The 16,864-nt window shown below is 42.3% G+C and overlaps 1 protein-coding gene across 1 annotated transcript; it reads right to left on the bottom strand.

The window, feature by feature from the left end:
- Positions 1-4,056: 4,056 nt before the first annotated feature.
- On the bottom strand, positions 4,057-15,911 carry GALR1 (galanin receptor 1; the record flags this gene model as incomplete). Its single annotated transcript, XM_084280014.1, has 3 exons — positions 4,057-4,374; positions 7,173-7,238; positions 15,210-15,911. 3 exons carry the CDS (start codon positions 15,909-15,911, stop codon positions 4,057-4,059), a joined length of 1,086 nt encoding a protein of 361 aa, XP_084136140.1.
- Positions 15,912-16,864: the final 953 nt, after the last annotated feature.

The raw sequence follows: 16,864 nt of genomic DNA, 5'->3' as shown, positions 1-16,864 counted from the left end.
TCAACCTGGTTTATGTGTGGTAGTGCAACATGTGCACCTGGATCCACCCATATCTAGGTGGATGCAAAATATATTTTAGGCTTTATTAGTTGAAGACGACCACTGCTGTAATCTTCTGTGTCATACCTCTAACACTGACCCACAAGTAGGCAGGGCTAACACCACACGAAGATCCTTGAAGGAGTGATTTTTTGACCTCCTTGAATTTTAGTTTTCACAGCTTTAACGTTCCACCGGTGCAGTGTTTTGACAAGATTTCTGCATCTTTTTAAGACAAAAGGTAAACCCCATAAAGTCCAAAATATAAAACTCAAAATTGATGAGAAACCTGCTGCAATGTCCTATTACAAGCTCAGAAAATGGACAGAACCAAGCACCTTTCCAAACACTGCAAGAAAGGAAACCCTCTCACATCAGCATGAGGGGCTACACACCCACCTCTACACAGGTCTTTCATCTACTCTGTAGAGATTAAACTATGACAAGTATAGGCTTCTCATGCTTCTCCATGAAAAAGCAGTTTTATGATGGACTGAACAACTTGAACTACGGCTTAATACGATGGCATACACTACTTCTGCCATCAATGTTGAACGTGCATTCTACATTTTAAACTTCAAAGAGACACTGATGAAGCAGTACAAAGATGTAGCATTTTGCAGGATTTATACAACATTTTAGGCAGTTTATAAAAAAAATGTGAGTAGCAATTTCTCTTGGGGTTCCCCAATTCTCTTAATTTCTGAGAAATATAATTTAAGAAAGTTAAATACTTGTTTAATTACACATATCTCGTGAGTAACCATTCCTGTTGCCTGTTTTGTTTTGTACAGAATAATGTTTTCAAAATCACACAACAGGGTGGAATTCAGTGGGGTTATTTATCTTTTGATGAGTGGAAAATTCAGCATTAGCCAGCAAAGATTTTTTCCTTTTTTTACTTCAGTGTACACTAAAACTAACCTTTCTGGTTAAAGAGATGTGAAAAAGCATATTAAGCAAGTGATGCAAAACTTTTGCTTTGCCCTCCACCAGAAATAACAATCCCTGCAAACAAGTTCAGAACTTGGAAGCAGACATTCAGTTGTAAGGGATTCCCCGATTTTCTGCCCAAATTAGCTGGTTTTGTGGCACGACAGATTTCTGCCCAACTGTCCAGCTGCTCAGGGCTTTGGCACAGCTTGCAGCATACCTCAACACTGAATTTGCCTTCACAACCTCTGTGTCAGAGCTGAGTATGTCAAAGTCAGCTTGAGAAACTGGCCAAAAAAGGTATGTTTTAGGCAAGAACTTGAGCCTTGGTGCATCAGCTGCTTTTTAAGGTTTCTCTGAATAGTGAGGTGGTAGTTTTTCTACCTACTTGTTACTGCAGTCATCTTCTCCACCATCCTTGAAAATTCCAACAGATGCAGGTCCATTACTGTCAAGCCTCTGGGTTTAAAATTATGTACAATTAAATAAAAAAAAAAAACCTTTGCAGCTGAAACAAACTCATCATTAACTTTATACAATTGCATATTTACATTGTCATTTTTTATTCAAAGTAATAAATTTACAGGAAATATTTCAAGGGAAAAGATATACCTTTCAAAGCTCCTAATATGTTATAAATTCAGCTGAAGTCTGATAGTGCTTTAATAATTTGAGTGATTAGTGGGTGGTGATGATTTGAAAAACCCAACAAACTTCAACATTTTTCTAGGTCATGTTTCCTAACCTCAGTCATAACCCAGAAGATGGTTTCCTGCACACATAAACCCTTCTTATCCCTCTAGGGTCTTTTCATACGTTTTGTGTTCCTAGCAATATCATCACACTGTCTCTTCATGTGAAAGAATGGACACAAACACCGTGCGTGCAATAGCAGGTCTTCAATATTCTTTTACTGATTCCAAGCAGACAATACTGACACGTAAACGTAGACATTTTGATGTGAACTAACCCTCCATAGTTGATGTGGCTCCACCACTCTGAACGTTTGGGTCTTTTTAAAAGCGAGTTTGTGGAGAAAAAGGAACTGCCAGACTCAATGCCATTTAGCATCTTCAGAGATCTGGACAAGGGTGCAAGATTCTCTTGGCAAGTATGCACATGACACTAAACCTGGGGGAGTGCATGGTGGGTGTGCTGGAGAGCAGGGCTGCCTTTCAGAGGGCCCCTGATAAAACAGAAGAATGGAAGTAACAGCTACCAAATGCATGAAGTTCAACAAAGTCAAAGCGAAGTCCTGAACCTTGGATTGGGACTCAGTGCAATTCTGCAGAAGAAGACACGAGAGTGCTTGTAAAGCAGAAATTAAATAGAAGTCAGTAGTGTATGTACCCTTGCAGCAATGAGTTTCTGTAATACTGGGCTGTATTAGCAACAATGAGCCAACGGGTCAAGGGAAGCCATTAGTCTACTCAGTGCTCATGATGCCACATCTGGAACATGCTGTTCATTTTTGAACACCCCATTTCATAAGAGGGATGGATGCGCTGGAAGAAAGGGCAGTGGAAGGCCGCTATTCCAGACAGGGAGCTGGAGCACAGCAGATAAGGAGAGATTGAGTGTGATGCATATTTTCAGAAAAGAGGGCTGGGGGAAACATAATTGCCATCTTAAATCACATGTAAGCTAGTTAGAGAGAAGACTTCAGTACACAGCAAAATGACATAAGGCAACGGTCACAAGCCACATCAAGGGAAACGCCAACAAGGGATAAGAAAATATATTTTAGTGAGGGCGGCTAGGCAGTGGCACAGGTTAGTCCCCCAAAATACCTCAGTTGCCATCCTTAGACTTTTGCAAGACTTGCCTAGAAAAGGAAGCAATCCAACTCTGAGAGTAGCCCTGCCTCGAGAGTATGTCCAGAGGTTCCTTCAACTTAATTTACTCTATTAGTGTATGGGTCATTAATAAATTAATAAAAATATTTTACTCCAGATAACAATAATGTTCTCAAAAGACTGAGTACCCTGCTGCTATTTCTTTAGTGGTTTACCACTTAAAGACATATTAAGTACTTCCATAAAATTGCTGAAACTACTCATCTAATTTAAGAATTTGCAGAATTGTACCGCTTACCTTATGTACTTTGTATTGATTTAAATGCATCCTTCTGGGTTTTTTCCTGTTTAGAGCTATACAATATCAAGGCCCTCCTATAACATTTTAAGGGAATGCTATTTTAAAACACGTAAGCATTGCCCAGAGTTGCTTTATGTAATGTAATATTTTAAAACATATGCATACATTGCACATACAAAACTGTATCTCCATCTCAAAAGTCAACAAAGTTAACAAAACACAGGCACACACATGCAACACATGAAGAAAAGTTTCTCTCAGATAGACCAAAATCCTCATTTTAGTACAACAACATACAGGCCATAAACAAACCGTTATATAGCGTACACAAAAGTTCTGTGTATACAGTAAGGCAGGCATATGAAGTGGAAAAAAAACCTTTATCATTACTCAGTATGTTACATTAAAAAGACAGTTAAACAGATAAAATTAGCTTTTCCTCTCTAAAGCAATCACCTCAAGTTGTACACACGTTTCAACCCCAAGTCGGAGCCCATCTTTACTTTAAAAAGAGAAAAGGCATTGTCAAAACAATCTGAAGAGGGAACAAAGGTTTTCCTCTCTAAAATCATAGTACTATGGTATTTATTATCTGTAAGACTGAAAATTTATCCATCTCTTCACTTCAGTGGTGCAAGATGTCAGAAAGTTACTTGTCCATAGCAACATTTCCTTCTTGAGTATTTGAATGTTTAAACACTATATGCTTAGTAAGTAAGAATACAGACATATCATCTGCAACATTTTTTTTCTCCAGTACCTTTTAAAGGTCCAAGAGCTTCATTTCACATAGCTATCTAAGAGGCAAAGGAACAGCTCAGTTTTCTTTCATACCTTTTTCCCAAATTCTTGCTACAAGTGCAACTTCCATACATGAAATACCACTTATCTTTATCAGGATAAACCCAGGATAAAGCTCATTGTGCTTTGTTTTCTTGGTGTTTAGTTCACACAGATGAAGAGCCAGCTTACAGGACTTCTCAAAGTTCACACGTGCGTACAGTTGGTAGACGGTGGTGTATCGATCCGACTTCGATTTTCTTTAGCATCGTTCAGAGGTGACTCATTACCTATCTGGCACTTGAAGACTTGTTTGTAGGCCTTCCTAAAATTTTCAGAGAGAAATGCGTATATAATTGGGTTCACAGACGAATTACTGTAGGCCAGGCAGTGTGCAGTTATTCTGAAGAGAAAGGAGGCTTGAGTCAGTGGGAAAGCTCCAAATTCAACCCAGAGATGAATCACGTGATGAGGCAGCCAGGAGATGCCAAAAACCACTACCACCACCAACACAGTCTGTGCTGTCTGAGACAGGGAAAGGAAAACACAGATGTCTGATGAGCACTTGGAGAATCAGCTTTACATTTGGTTCAAGACCATTTTGGGGGGAGGGGAGGGGGTGAGAGAAAGATATACCAAGAAATAACATGCTTTGGAATATTTGTTACTGATTTTATTCCACTACCTATCTGGGCTTTATTTACATAGTTGACTGCTGCAAGGAGAACCTTCTCCTTGAAAATGTTGCAGTAAAAGGCAAATGTGTAACTTTGGTCAAAGGTAAAGAATGATGTTCCCAATTCCTTACTCAAAAGCCTACCTATTTCTGAGATGGATGGAAAATAATGATAACGTGGGTCTTCGGGAAATCTCATCCAAATCTAATGATCTATATTTTAGTATGTGGCACAAGATTTTCTGACCAAGATCTCAAGGCATATCTATTACACATGAAGGCAGCTAGTGGAAGAGCTTAGAACAGCCAGCCAAAGACTGCGCAAGTGCCTGCAAAAGGAGCAGGGGCTTTTTTGAAAGTCTCTCCTTTAAACATAAGATTTCCACAAGGACAATCACACAACAACATTCTGGGATACAAGTAGGGGAAAAAAAGAGAAAAGCAAGAAGCTTGAGATTGCTGGTGATTGCACATTGTGAAAAACAATCTGGAAATAAAAGCTCAGTTCCAAACACCGAATTCAGAGAAATGAAACACAAAGTATCTTCAGTGCTGCCCCCTGACTCCAATTCGTTATTTATGAGAGGAAGGGCCATCAAGCTCATTAGATCCATCCACACAGCTACAGTATCTGTGAGTACAGGCCTTTCAGGTGCTGAAGGTATTCTGCCAGGGCACAGTGGAGTTTGACAGTCTATGTTTACTTTAGCTTCAGAAACAGCACTTGGTGCTTTGCAGTTGCTCAACTAATTAATAGCAACTCCTCTGACAAACACATCTTTCAACAAAATCATTCTCCCCATAAAAGCCTAATATTAATTCCCAAACATATTATGTTATGGACCATTGTAATTGCTGTATTAACACTTTGCAATGTATTTTTCAGGTAACTTAGGCTCTTATTCACAGGCAAAACTAATCCAGTGATACACAATGCAGCACAGAGACACCTAGACTTTGGCTAGTTTATTGAGCTCAGTGTACACTTCTTGAATTGATTAATGCTCAATAACAATTCAGATTGACCTACCTAATCACAACATGACTTAACATAGAGAAACTTACGGGGGGGGGGGGGGGTAAAGAAAAGTGTGATTTCTGTGCAAACAGGCCAAAATAACATGACAAACACTGTTGTTGATTAGCTAAATCTCACAATGGAAACCAAAGGACTTCATAGTAAATATAATTTGTCTAGTCTTAGCCCTGTGGAGTTTAAGTCAGTTGTCACTGACAGACACACAAAATACTTCCTCTTTCAGGTCTCATCAGGAGAATATGTGCAAACGAGAAAGTAAAATTAAGAGCAGGTCCCTTCAATGTATTAACATTCCAAATGGGAACAGATTGCACAGAATTGCTTTGAAAAAACTCAGTTTTGGGGATTAGAAACTTATTTTCTAAGGAGAAAAAGCTTTGGGCTGCCTTTTTTTTTTTTGTTTTGTTTTCCCCCTTTAGTTAGCAAACCTTGGTACATCTAAGCAGTCTTGGGCATATCTCTAATGCTTTTCCCTGAAGCGATGAAAGCAGCTCCCAGCCCAATCTCATTTTTACTTGCAATTTTTAAGAGTTAGTGTTTAGAGGAAATGCACATATATTTCCAGTTTGAAAATAATTTAGATGAGAGTAGGGATGGCGATACAGAGAATGCCTTTGAAAACTACACTTTTGGTCTTCATGACATTAAGTGCAAAAGTATATATGTTATGTTTTTTATGGAATCAGGGCCACGGTGCTTTTAATTCTAGGAATTAAAATCTATTGACTAGGATATTGTTAAAAAAAATAGAAAATGCATAAATAGTAGATTACTTATTCCCTGTTGAGCCCATGTATATCTCATTTACATTGCAGACAGTCTGCATGTCCATATGGTAATAGTGATCAGATCAAATGAAGAGCTATAGCCTAAGGGTTTTTTCTGACTCCACATTCATAAACTGAGAAGTAAGTCAAATGATTACTGTGGTCAAATCTGTTCAAAAATCAGAAACATATTATATTAACTGACAAATTCAATATATAAACACATCTTTCAAATATTGTTTTAAATTGCATAGCTTATATTCTGCTTTAAAGGCCTTCCACAATTCTACTTGTAACCAGTATATTACTTCAGTCTCGAACATAAAAAGAGCAAAAAGTTTGCAGAATAACAATAGAATTGCAAATTCATTGAAAGTTTCTTATTGAAGTCCTATCAGGAAGCACCATAAACCTAATTTTAAAGTCTCATCACATAAAATAGGAATTCTTCATAAAACATTTTAAAATTCAGACAGTTAAAAAATACATTAAAAATGTGTGTATACATATATTGATTTTTTTTTTCAAGTTAGGGAAAAATGCCAGTGAGGAGAAAACCCTCCACATCTAATATTAGAGAAGTGGCTTTCCATGTCTAAATTTTAGACGCTCTGAAGTTCAACATACGGGGCATCTCAGGTAATAGCTGGATGTACCGCAATGGAACTCAGATCAGACTGCAATCCTGCTAAGTTCAGAGAGACACTGGATACATCATTAAATACTTTGTTTCAATTCCTTCTCTCCATTACATCTTCAGCAACAAGCAATGTAACAGCAAATTAGCTTAGCCATAAACCAGAATATAAACAAATAGTTCTTGGTAATGAAAGCAATCTACCTTTTTCTTGGATGCTTCCGACTTCTTTGACATGTTTCTCAACTTCTTGTGCAGATGATTAAGAACCTGAAAAGATTAATTTGCATCTTGTATTTCACCATTTTCTAAAATTCAAACCCATGTATTTTAGAGTACGTTCTCCAGTACTGTGAGTCGCTAACCAACATTGCTGATCCAATTTACACCTTTCAAAAGTGCACAGTATAAATTCCAAAGAAATTTCGTATCTGCATCTGTGTCAATCAACAAACATGAAGCAGACCACAATAGAATTCTTACAGAAAAACCCAGATGTATTACGTAACAAATACATATTAGAAATGAACAAGGCAGTAAATGGAAACCTATCATGCACCTAGAATTAGCAATCATTCTTCTTTCATAAAAATGTCAATGCTTGTTAATTTAGAATGACCTTTGCTGAATGTAACGTAAAAAGTGTATGTTTTGAGTCAGAGCTTTTCTGAGTCACCTGTATAATTTGCTTTCTTCAGATGGATGTTTGGTTAATATAATCAGGATGTTCACGCTATTTGATCTTCAAAAGAAGCTTAGGCTTTCAAAAATAACGTATACTTAAATGTGTTCCACATGAGGCATGACCTTTACCAAGGGTTATTATCACCTTTATATGGGTGATACTTGTCATGTACCTTTGCATTGGGTCTGGCTGGGATGGAGTTAATCTTCCCCACAGCAGCCCTCCAGCACTGTGCTGCGTATCAGTAGCTCACAAGGTGTTGGTAACACACCAGGGGTTTGGCTGTTGCTGAGCAGTGGGGGCACAGCACCAAGGCTGCCTCTCCAACACTCATCCCCACCACTACCAACAGTAGGCTGGGGGTGGGCAAGATCTTGGGAGGGGGAATAGCCAGGACACTCACCCAACTGACCAAAGGGACATTCCATACCATGTGAAGTCTGCTCAATGATAAGAAGCTGATGGATCAGGGGAGGAAGTGGGAGCATTTGTTTTTTAAAACATTTGTCTTCCAGAGCAACACAACATGTACTGAAGCCCTGCTTCCTGGGAAGCAGCTGGGGGGAAGTAGGGAATTATCTCTTGCTTTTGCTTTGCTTCTATTCATGTCCTTTTTTCTTTTGCTTTATTAAACTGCCTTTATCTTGACCCATAAGCTTGAGGTTATTTTCTCCATCTTATTTTTCTCCCCTCCTTGTCCTGCTGAAGAGGGAAGAGCCACTTGGTGGGCATCTGGCATCTGGCCAAGGTTAAACAACCAGAACCCTCCTCAAGTAGTTGTTTAGAATGTGTCATCCAAGAGCAGGGTCCAGATTCTAACATGGTCATTTGCGCATGAGATTTTGGATAGTAGATGCACAGAAGTGCCCTACTTCATCTGCAGTCATTATTAACTGAATCTAATATATTCATACATCATAATTTGTAGGCATGGGGGGCAGGGAAATATGCTCTTCAACTGAATGTGCTCAACAAGTTGTAAAACCACACGGGACTAAACTCCAGGGTTTAAACAAAATATGGTAAGAGGAATTTTTTAGAGAGTGTCAGGATAGAGCTCAGAGTGAATAGAGAGCGTATAGAGCTCAGTTTGATGATGATGAAAACGATGGTGATGTTAGACTGCACTTTACATAGCTCTAAGATGAACCGAGAACAATTTAATAGATAATATCATCCCAAATTAATAGTTAAAATGATCCAGCATTAAAAGGATTTTTTTAAAGGAATGTAACACTAAATTTTAGGGCTTATAAAGATACTTCTTGAGATGTGAAAAGGATACAATTCAAATTCTCTGGTATGGGGATGTTTCCTTTGTTTTCTTTGGGATGCACAGCTAACCACTACCAGGACAGACACCAGACAAGGTAACTTATAGACTTGATCCCACTCTTACATTTGAATCTTAGAAATTTACATAATGAATTAAAAGAAATAAGATGGTATTTGTGAAAAACATAGCTAATCAGTGGATTCCACTTTTAAAGTATTTACTCTTCTCTACCAGCAAACCACAAAAAACAATAAAATTACTTGTAAACACTTAACACTGGAAGAGAAGTTCATTTCTGCTTACCTGTGCATGCATCTGTTTGTGCATGAAACAGCCCTGCATGCACTCTCTATTCTGAAGCACTAGCCAGGCTTCTAGCAAGGCTAACCTGAGCTCAGGAAAGGCAGAAGAAAAATAAATCTGTTTATTCTGAGAAGGTCCCATTTTGGCTTCATCCCTCCTTTCTTTTCCAGGATGAAGCGGACCAGAAGGAAAGGACAGAAAAGCCCCTGAGGTCCAGCAGAAGACATGGAGATTGACTCTGTCTCACATACTCTTTATCCACCTCCCATTGCCTTGTACAAAAGACCTGAACTACTTATTCCATGAACAGAAAAATGTAAAACCCAAAAAGAGCATGGGAGAAATACAGTGAAGTTCACTTTCCATCCCTGCTGCTTCACCTATTGCACCCCTTCACATTACTTACAACGATGAGCTGTTTCTACCGGACCTTTGCAAATCCCATCACCCACCACCAATGTGATTTTCCCTCACAGCCCAAAACTAAAATCAGTTAAACTCTTCCCAGAAATCAGAACTTCAAAATCTTTTAAAGTTACAAACATTTCTTTCACTTTGTTCTGAAGCTTTTAGCACAATTTTTTGCATTGAATTTCTTTCCAGTCCAAAGAAAGATACTAAATTGGAAATTTGGGGGATCGGAGGGATGTGTTGAATATTTTACATGATAACCTTCCAATTAGTCCTTCTCAACTTCCCCTCTTTCAGATTATATGCCTATTTCATAAAATTAGCCTCTGTAATGAAAAGATGCCAGCTCTACATGGTAGTGCACCAGATGGTATGCAAACCAGGTGCAAGAGAAATAGGCAGAATTTAATTACCTATCAACAGCAATGGAGCAGCACTCAAAGACCTACACAGAATGCCATGTAGGGACATTAAGAGCCATGTTGATGCACAAACACTACAAAGCAAATCAAAGACACCTCTCCTCACTGCACTGTTCAAATTATCTCTTCTCTGGGCCAATGAGTAATCACTTGTTTCTCTAACAATAACTCTACATGTGCATCTTAATTAGTTTCAGGCTGTTCCTCTAGAGGATGTCTTTCAAAATATCCCCTAATACATTTCCACATGTATTTTTAACTCATGGAATGAAATATCCATCTTGCTAAAAAAACAGGTCATGACCTGTTCTTATAAGGTGTTACATTTTTAAAAAATTCAGCTCCATGAAAAAATTAACTCTTCACATGAAACTGTCCAGGGAGGGGCCACGAACATGATCAGATGGCTGGAGCACCTCTCCTGTGAAGACAAGCTGAGACAGTTGGGCTTGTTCAGCCTTGAGAGAGAAGGCTCCAGGGAGAACTTACTGCAGCCTTCCAGTAACTATAGGGGGACCTAGAGGAAAGCTGGAGAGGGACTCTTTATCATGGAGTATAGTGATAAGACAAGGGGTAACGGCTTCAAGATGAAAGAGGGTAGGTTTAGATTAGATATTAGGAAGAAATTCTTCTCTGCGAGGGTGGTGAGGCCCTGGCACAGGCTGCCCAGAGAAGCTGTGGCTGCCCCCTCCCTGGCAGTGTTCAAGGCCAGATTGGATGGGGCTTTGGGCAACCTGGTCTAGGGGACGGTGTCCCTGCCCATGGCAGGGTGGGGTTGGAGCTAGAAGGTCTCTGAGGTCCCTTAGAATCCAAACCAGTCTGTGGTTCTGTGAAACTTTTCTAACTCCATTTCTCCTGTATCTGTTGATCAGAGATCTTAATTTGGCTCTTGGAAAATGAAGAGCTTTCCTGTTTCCTGGAGGTGAGGGTGGGGTGCTTTGGGGAAATAAAAGTTATGCTGCTGTAGAAGGTGCATGGAAACTTATACACAGAAGTATAAGAAGTTGTAATCTGTTCTAGACCGTGCTACCACAACTACCAGTGATGGCATTTGAGAGGCCCTGGATTTTGCCTACAGACAGTTGTTTTCAGGGACTGCATTCAAGATGATTTGAGAGCCCAGGTTGAAGGACTATGACCAAGTCAAGAAAAGGATCTTTCCAATCCAAAATAGCTTAAACTGCCTGTGCCTACTGACATAAGTCTACCAAACACTGTAAAAGTCTCAAGTCTACCGTGTTGCAAAGTGTATCTCCTGCCTGGCTGTATATAATCATTCCGATGACTACACCTTCATTATCAGCCATTGAAAACCATGCAGCAGGAAAGCCTGCCCAAGGTCATTATCTAATAAGAATGAACTGCTTCCTTAACAGAGATACAATGTGAGCATTACATTCTGAACCGTATTTTTTAGTATGAACCTGATTTAAATTCGAGTGATGTTGCCTGCAATCCATTTTTTAAAGTAATGCTGCTGCTTCCATTGTCACAATAGATCACTCACCCTCTTCTGTTTAACGGTGTGTCACTAATGTGTCATACCCTTTATTTTTTCTTTCCAGCATAGTTTAATAAAGTTTTCCCTTACTGCTCAGCAAAATTTAAGACACAATATCTGAAGCCAAGAACCATATAAGCTCGTGTTTTATGTTGAGGCTCCTACTTTTTATGGCTTGTTTTTAACCAGGTCTATAAATCACACATGTCTTCCATGAATTCAGAATGCTCAGAATGATATATAATAATGGAAACCTTCTGCAGGCAAGGGTTTGTTTTTTTTTTTTGTTAAAGAAACAACTTTTAACATCATGCATCTAAAAAAGGAAAAGTTTGCTAATGATTTTAGGTGTCAGACAACCTAGAAGGAGACCTGACTTTCAAGGACTGAATCCTCATAACTTGGTACTCAAAAGCAGAGGCACCCAAAATCAATTGTCACATTACATTACCCTGGCAGATTATTAGAGCTCACTGGGAATCGTTTATCACTTGGTCCTTTAAGAACACATTAGTGAGCAAATGTAGCAATGTTACAAAACACAAGAAAAAAAGCCAGTATTAAAAAAGTGTGGCAAGTAATATGACAAGCAATAAAAAAATAAGAACACGAGGTGTCTACACATAGCCAGCATTGCAACCCAACTAGTAATTACTCCTTTGGCTGGAGTAGCAAGTTCCTTTCTAGAGTAGTTCTGTGAGCTAACAAAAGCTGTTTTCCTATGGATTTGTGATTTTTTGGCCATTTATTCCCCAAAAGATGTGTCTCCTCCATGAGCAGATGCTACATAACACCTCCTCCCCCTATGGCTTGTCTGATCTTTAACAGCTGAATGCAAACCGACTCTCCTTGAAGGAGAGACAATGGTGGAGACTCTTCATTGAGGCTGGGGAAATACCATTCTGATACTTCTTCACTTTGAAACTGAAGCAAAGTTACTTGGGGGAGAAGGCAAACAGGCAGCTGCACACACAGGACATGGAGTACTATCTTATAACTCTCTGCCTTAAGAGCACATCATGTGAGATTTCCAGTTCTGATTTCATGGGAGGACACAATTTCCAAATACCTAGCACTATTGCAGCACTTCCATAGGTTGTGACAGTACTGCTCTCCAACTGGGGAAAATACAAATCTCTCCTAACATAATTTAAGAGAGAGTGAGAGAGTGAAAGAACTCGATTCCCTATTAGAGTGCCAAACAAATGAGACTTTCAAAATTGAAAGTTCAATTGCAATTTGCTTATAAAAGAAACAGAACTGCCTTAAAGGACTCTGGAAAACACAATATATTCAAATAGACAAATGAGTCTCCTTTGTCTTAATCTACTATATCAGCAGATTGCATTATTTAGCTGATCCACAGTTCATGAAAACCAGTTGTTCATAAGAAATTAGTGCATTTATTTTTATAATACTTCTATGGCTACTACACAGCAGCAATTCTCTAACCCTGCCTGTATTCAGAAGCCAAGCTACTTGTCGCACTTCATAGCACTTCAGTGACATCAATAAAAGCTCAGTGACCACTCTGCTTGAGACCTGTGACAGCAGCAATAGCTTTGACAAATTTAAAACTTCAGCTTTGATTTTCAACTACTATCATCCTTAATTTCTCCTTTGCCCTGCTCCACGTGTCAAAATACTGTGCCTAGAGGTTTGCTAGTGGCTCCTAACAAGTGCAGGAATGAGCCCTTATGCTGCAGGGTTCAAGACCCTCTATTAGCCTTGTACATGTCACAGCATTTTTCGGCTTCATTGGCACTGATGGCAATACCAGGTATCTCCTCGGTATCTCCTCAAACTCATCCTTTCAGGTTGGATCATCCAACCTGACACCACAGCATGCAGGATCATACATACAGGCTCAAAACACATCACCAAGAAGGGTGAGATCCTACCCTGGCAATAACTAAAGCACAAGATTTTAGTCCTAACTTTGAGTGGCCTTGATTTTACAAACTTGTTCTGGGCATGTATCTCACATAGGGTCATTTCATTGGTTTGGGGTTTTCTGTTTGTTTGGTTGGTTGGGTTTTTTTACTACGTGTTCATACTAATATTGAGAGATGTACTTCTGTAGTGGTACTTTTTAACTGCGGGGTGTGTTATATTTTCTATGCGTGTATTTTGTTTAAATGTATTTAATGCCCCCTCCCACTCCACCACCCTCCACACCCCCCCCCGCCATAGTATGCAGGACTGTCATAATTTTGAAAGATTTGTTTTCAATCTTCTGTCATATAATTAGACTTTGGAGGCTCGTACTTTATTCTGAAACTAAAGATGCTTTGGCTCTGAGAAAATATAAGAAATATTAATAGCTAAAGAACTCCCTCTGCACACATTCTGTAACATTCTCCCTGAAATATGTGACATTTTCTTAAAATTCTGGTGATCTATGGCTATGGCAAGTTTAATCTGTCTCACAACTCAGTCATATTCACCACAGTGGGTGAAATACCAGTGTATTCATCCAGGCAAAAAGCAGAATTCAGTTTGTGTATGGGAACATGTATTTCTTCTCCGTTTGCCAGGTTGGACTTGGTTCATTACAAACAGTAATTGAGAAACATTGTCCTCTGAGTTCTGCATAACTCTGTTTTACCAGAATTGGATGCCATTCTAGCCTTAATTTGCACATCACAATTAAGCTGATGCAATACATCTAAAACTGAACAGAAAATAAAATTATTTGATCAAATTAAATACTTTAATTACATCTACTGAACTTGCCAATTAAAGAACTGATTTCTCAACACTTAAGCAGCGCTTGTTTGCAAGAGCAGACTTAGCCTCTCAAATGTAAATTACTGGCTAAGGCAAATCCTGCTACTGAAGGCTGCTGGCACAGCAACAGGCGGCTCTCTGCCTAACTCGGTAGGTAGCAGCAGGTGCTCCAGATCCTCTCCAGCTGCAAGCAGTGGACCCTACACTGAAGGCTGCAATTAATATTTATAGACAAACATGACAGTTTGCCTAAGCAGAGAAGTCCAGAAGTGCCATTTTCCAGGCATCTTTCTCTACTTGCTTTTTCCTACCCGGGTCCCCATGCACCACTCCCTAGCACCTCTGCCTCTTAGTCAGAGGTCAATCTCCTGTCCACTTAACCTAGGGGATGACGGGGCTCCCAGGGACCCAGAGCAGTGTGATGCACCTTTTGCTCTTAATGTGCTAATGTTATCTGACCAAACTGGCAGATTTGTTCATTTGATGCCTGAATAACTTATCTTTTTGTTTGACTTGAGTTAAATTCCTCATACAACACTGCAAGAAAATCAGAGAGTTGTGTTGACAGGGAAAGCAGCAGAACACTGAGGCTTCTTAGTACTTTACAACAAGGAAATCTGGCTGAGGGACCCCAATAATTGCCTGAACAAAGCTCCTCCCTGTCCCGTGCAATCCCTGTCCTGACCTTTCTGTGCCACACACACACACGTACCCCCCTCCCCAGAACTCACTCAGCTATAAAACCTGCCCTCTCCCTTCGCGGCACAAACTCACACCTGCCCCGTTGCCTCCCAGCAGTGCCATGTCTCCTAACGTGTGCCCAGAGATGTCCCCACAGCTCAAGGACACCTGCCACCACTGTCTCCCTGCCATCCCTTTTACATACCCTTCACCCCTACCCACTTTGCCCCACCTTGGCGTAGCAGAAGGAGATGAGCAGCAGCGGGAGCAGATATCCAAAGACGAACGTGCAAACCACGTACACCTTCTTGTGGCGCGGGTTGGGCCATTGCTCCCAGCAGAAGGTCTGGTTGCTGGCCTTGCGGTGGAAGAGGCCCTGGTGGTGAGCCACAGGCGAGGCCATGGCGAAGGACAGCGCCCAGATGAGCCCCACACCCAGCAGCGCGTTGCGAGAAACGCGCAAGGCCGACGAGCGCCGGGAGTGCACGATGGCCATGTAGCGGTCCACGGACATGGCCGAGAGCGTGAAGATGCTCACCAGCATGGAGACGGTGAAGAAGTAGTGGGTGAACTTGCAGATGAAGGCGCCCAGCACCCAGGTGGGGAGCACATAGACCGTGGACTGGAAGGGGATGCAGAAGAGCAGGTAGGCCAGGTCAGCGATGCTCAGGTTGAGGATAAAGATGTTGGTGGTGCTGCGGCGTTTGCCTGGCTTGCTCCTCGCCAGCACCGTGATCACCAAGGAGTTGCCCAGCACCCCCAGGGTGAAGATCAAGACGAAGACGATCAAAGTGATGAAGTTCTCGATGCCGATGCCGAAAAGGGGCTTTCCCTCCGCCTCCGCCAGCCCGGAGAGGTTGAACTCCCCGTAAGGCAGCTCTGCCCCCGCTCGGGACCGGTTGAGAGGCACCACCGCCGGCTCCCCCAGCTCCATCCTCCCCCGTGCGCGCCGGCCAAAGTTTCCGCCGGCGGAAAGGAGAGCCGCCGCTCCCCGGCACCGCGGCGAGCCAGGGGCGGCAGCCCCCCGCCAGCTCCGGGCGGCGGCGGGGAGGGAAGACGAGAGAGAGGAGGGGAGGGAGGGAGGGGAGGGAGGGAGGAGGGTGCCGCCGCGCCGGGTGCCCCGCCGCTCGCAGGGGCGCAGGCTGCGCCGCCGGGCGCGGAGGCGGCGCGCTAGTCCCGGCCGCCCCCTCGCAGGCAGCGCCCTCCGCCCGGCTGGACGCGGGTCCTGGCGCCCCCACCGCCTCCTCCGTCGGGGGAGGCGCCCCGGCAGCGCCCACTCCCCCCTCCACCCCCACCCCCGCTGCTCTCGGCCCGCCCCGGGGAGCGGCGGAGCCTTCCGCGCCGCCCCGCGCTGGCGGCCGCCCGCTGCTCGGGGAGTCTGAGCACCCGCGGGGTGTCCCCTTGGGGAAAGGACGGGTGTGGGGGGGTGCTCCCCTCTATTCTTTCCACCACCGCCCTCCCGGTTTAGCTCCCTCTGTGCTGCCCAGCGGAGCCTCGGGGCGGCAGCCGGAGCGAGGGGAGCGGAGCGGCCCCGGTCCCCACCTCCGAAAACTTCTTTCCGCTTTTCCCCGCGCTCCCCGGGAGGCTCAGAAGCCGGCGGCTTCCAGCACGGCTGGAGCGGCGCTAGGCGGGTCCAGCCTCCCTTAAATGAACTCTCTCGGAAAGACAGAAGTAATTAAGTGCCTGCGTAATCCCACCTCAACAGGTAGCCGGCAGCAAGAGTTAGTGCGGACTCAACACCTCCTTTGCTCGCTATGTTCGCGGGTTTTCTCATTAATCATTCCGCCATACGCAGCAAGCTCACAGGACAAAAGGTGACAGACGTCCGGCTGCTTTTCACACCCCCCTCGAATCACGAAGCCCGTGTTTCAAAACCCCGCCGCCTCA

The sequence above is a fragment of the Gallinula chloropus genome, assembly GCF_964237585.1.
Source record: "Gallinula chloropus genome assembly, chromosome: 2".
Classification (NCBI taxonomy): domain Eukaryota; kingdom Metazoa; phylum Chordata; class Aves; order Gruiformes; family Rallidae; genus Gallinula; species Gallinula chloropus.
This window is presented reverse-complemented; position numbering and strand designations above follow the sequence as displayed.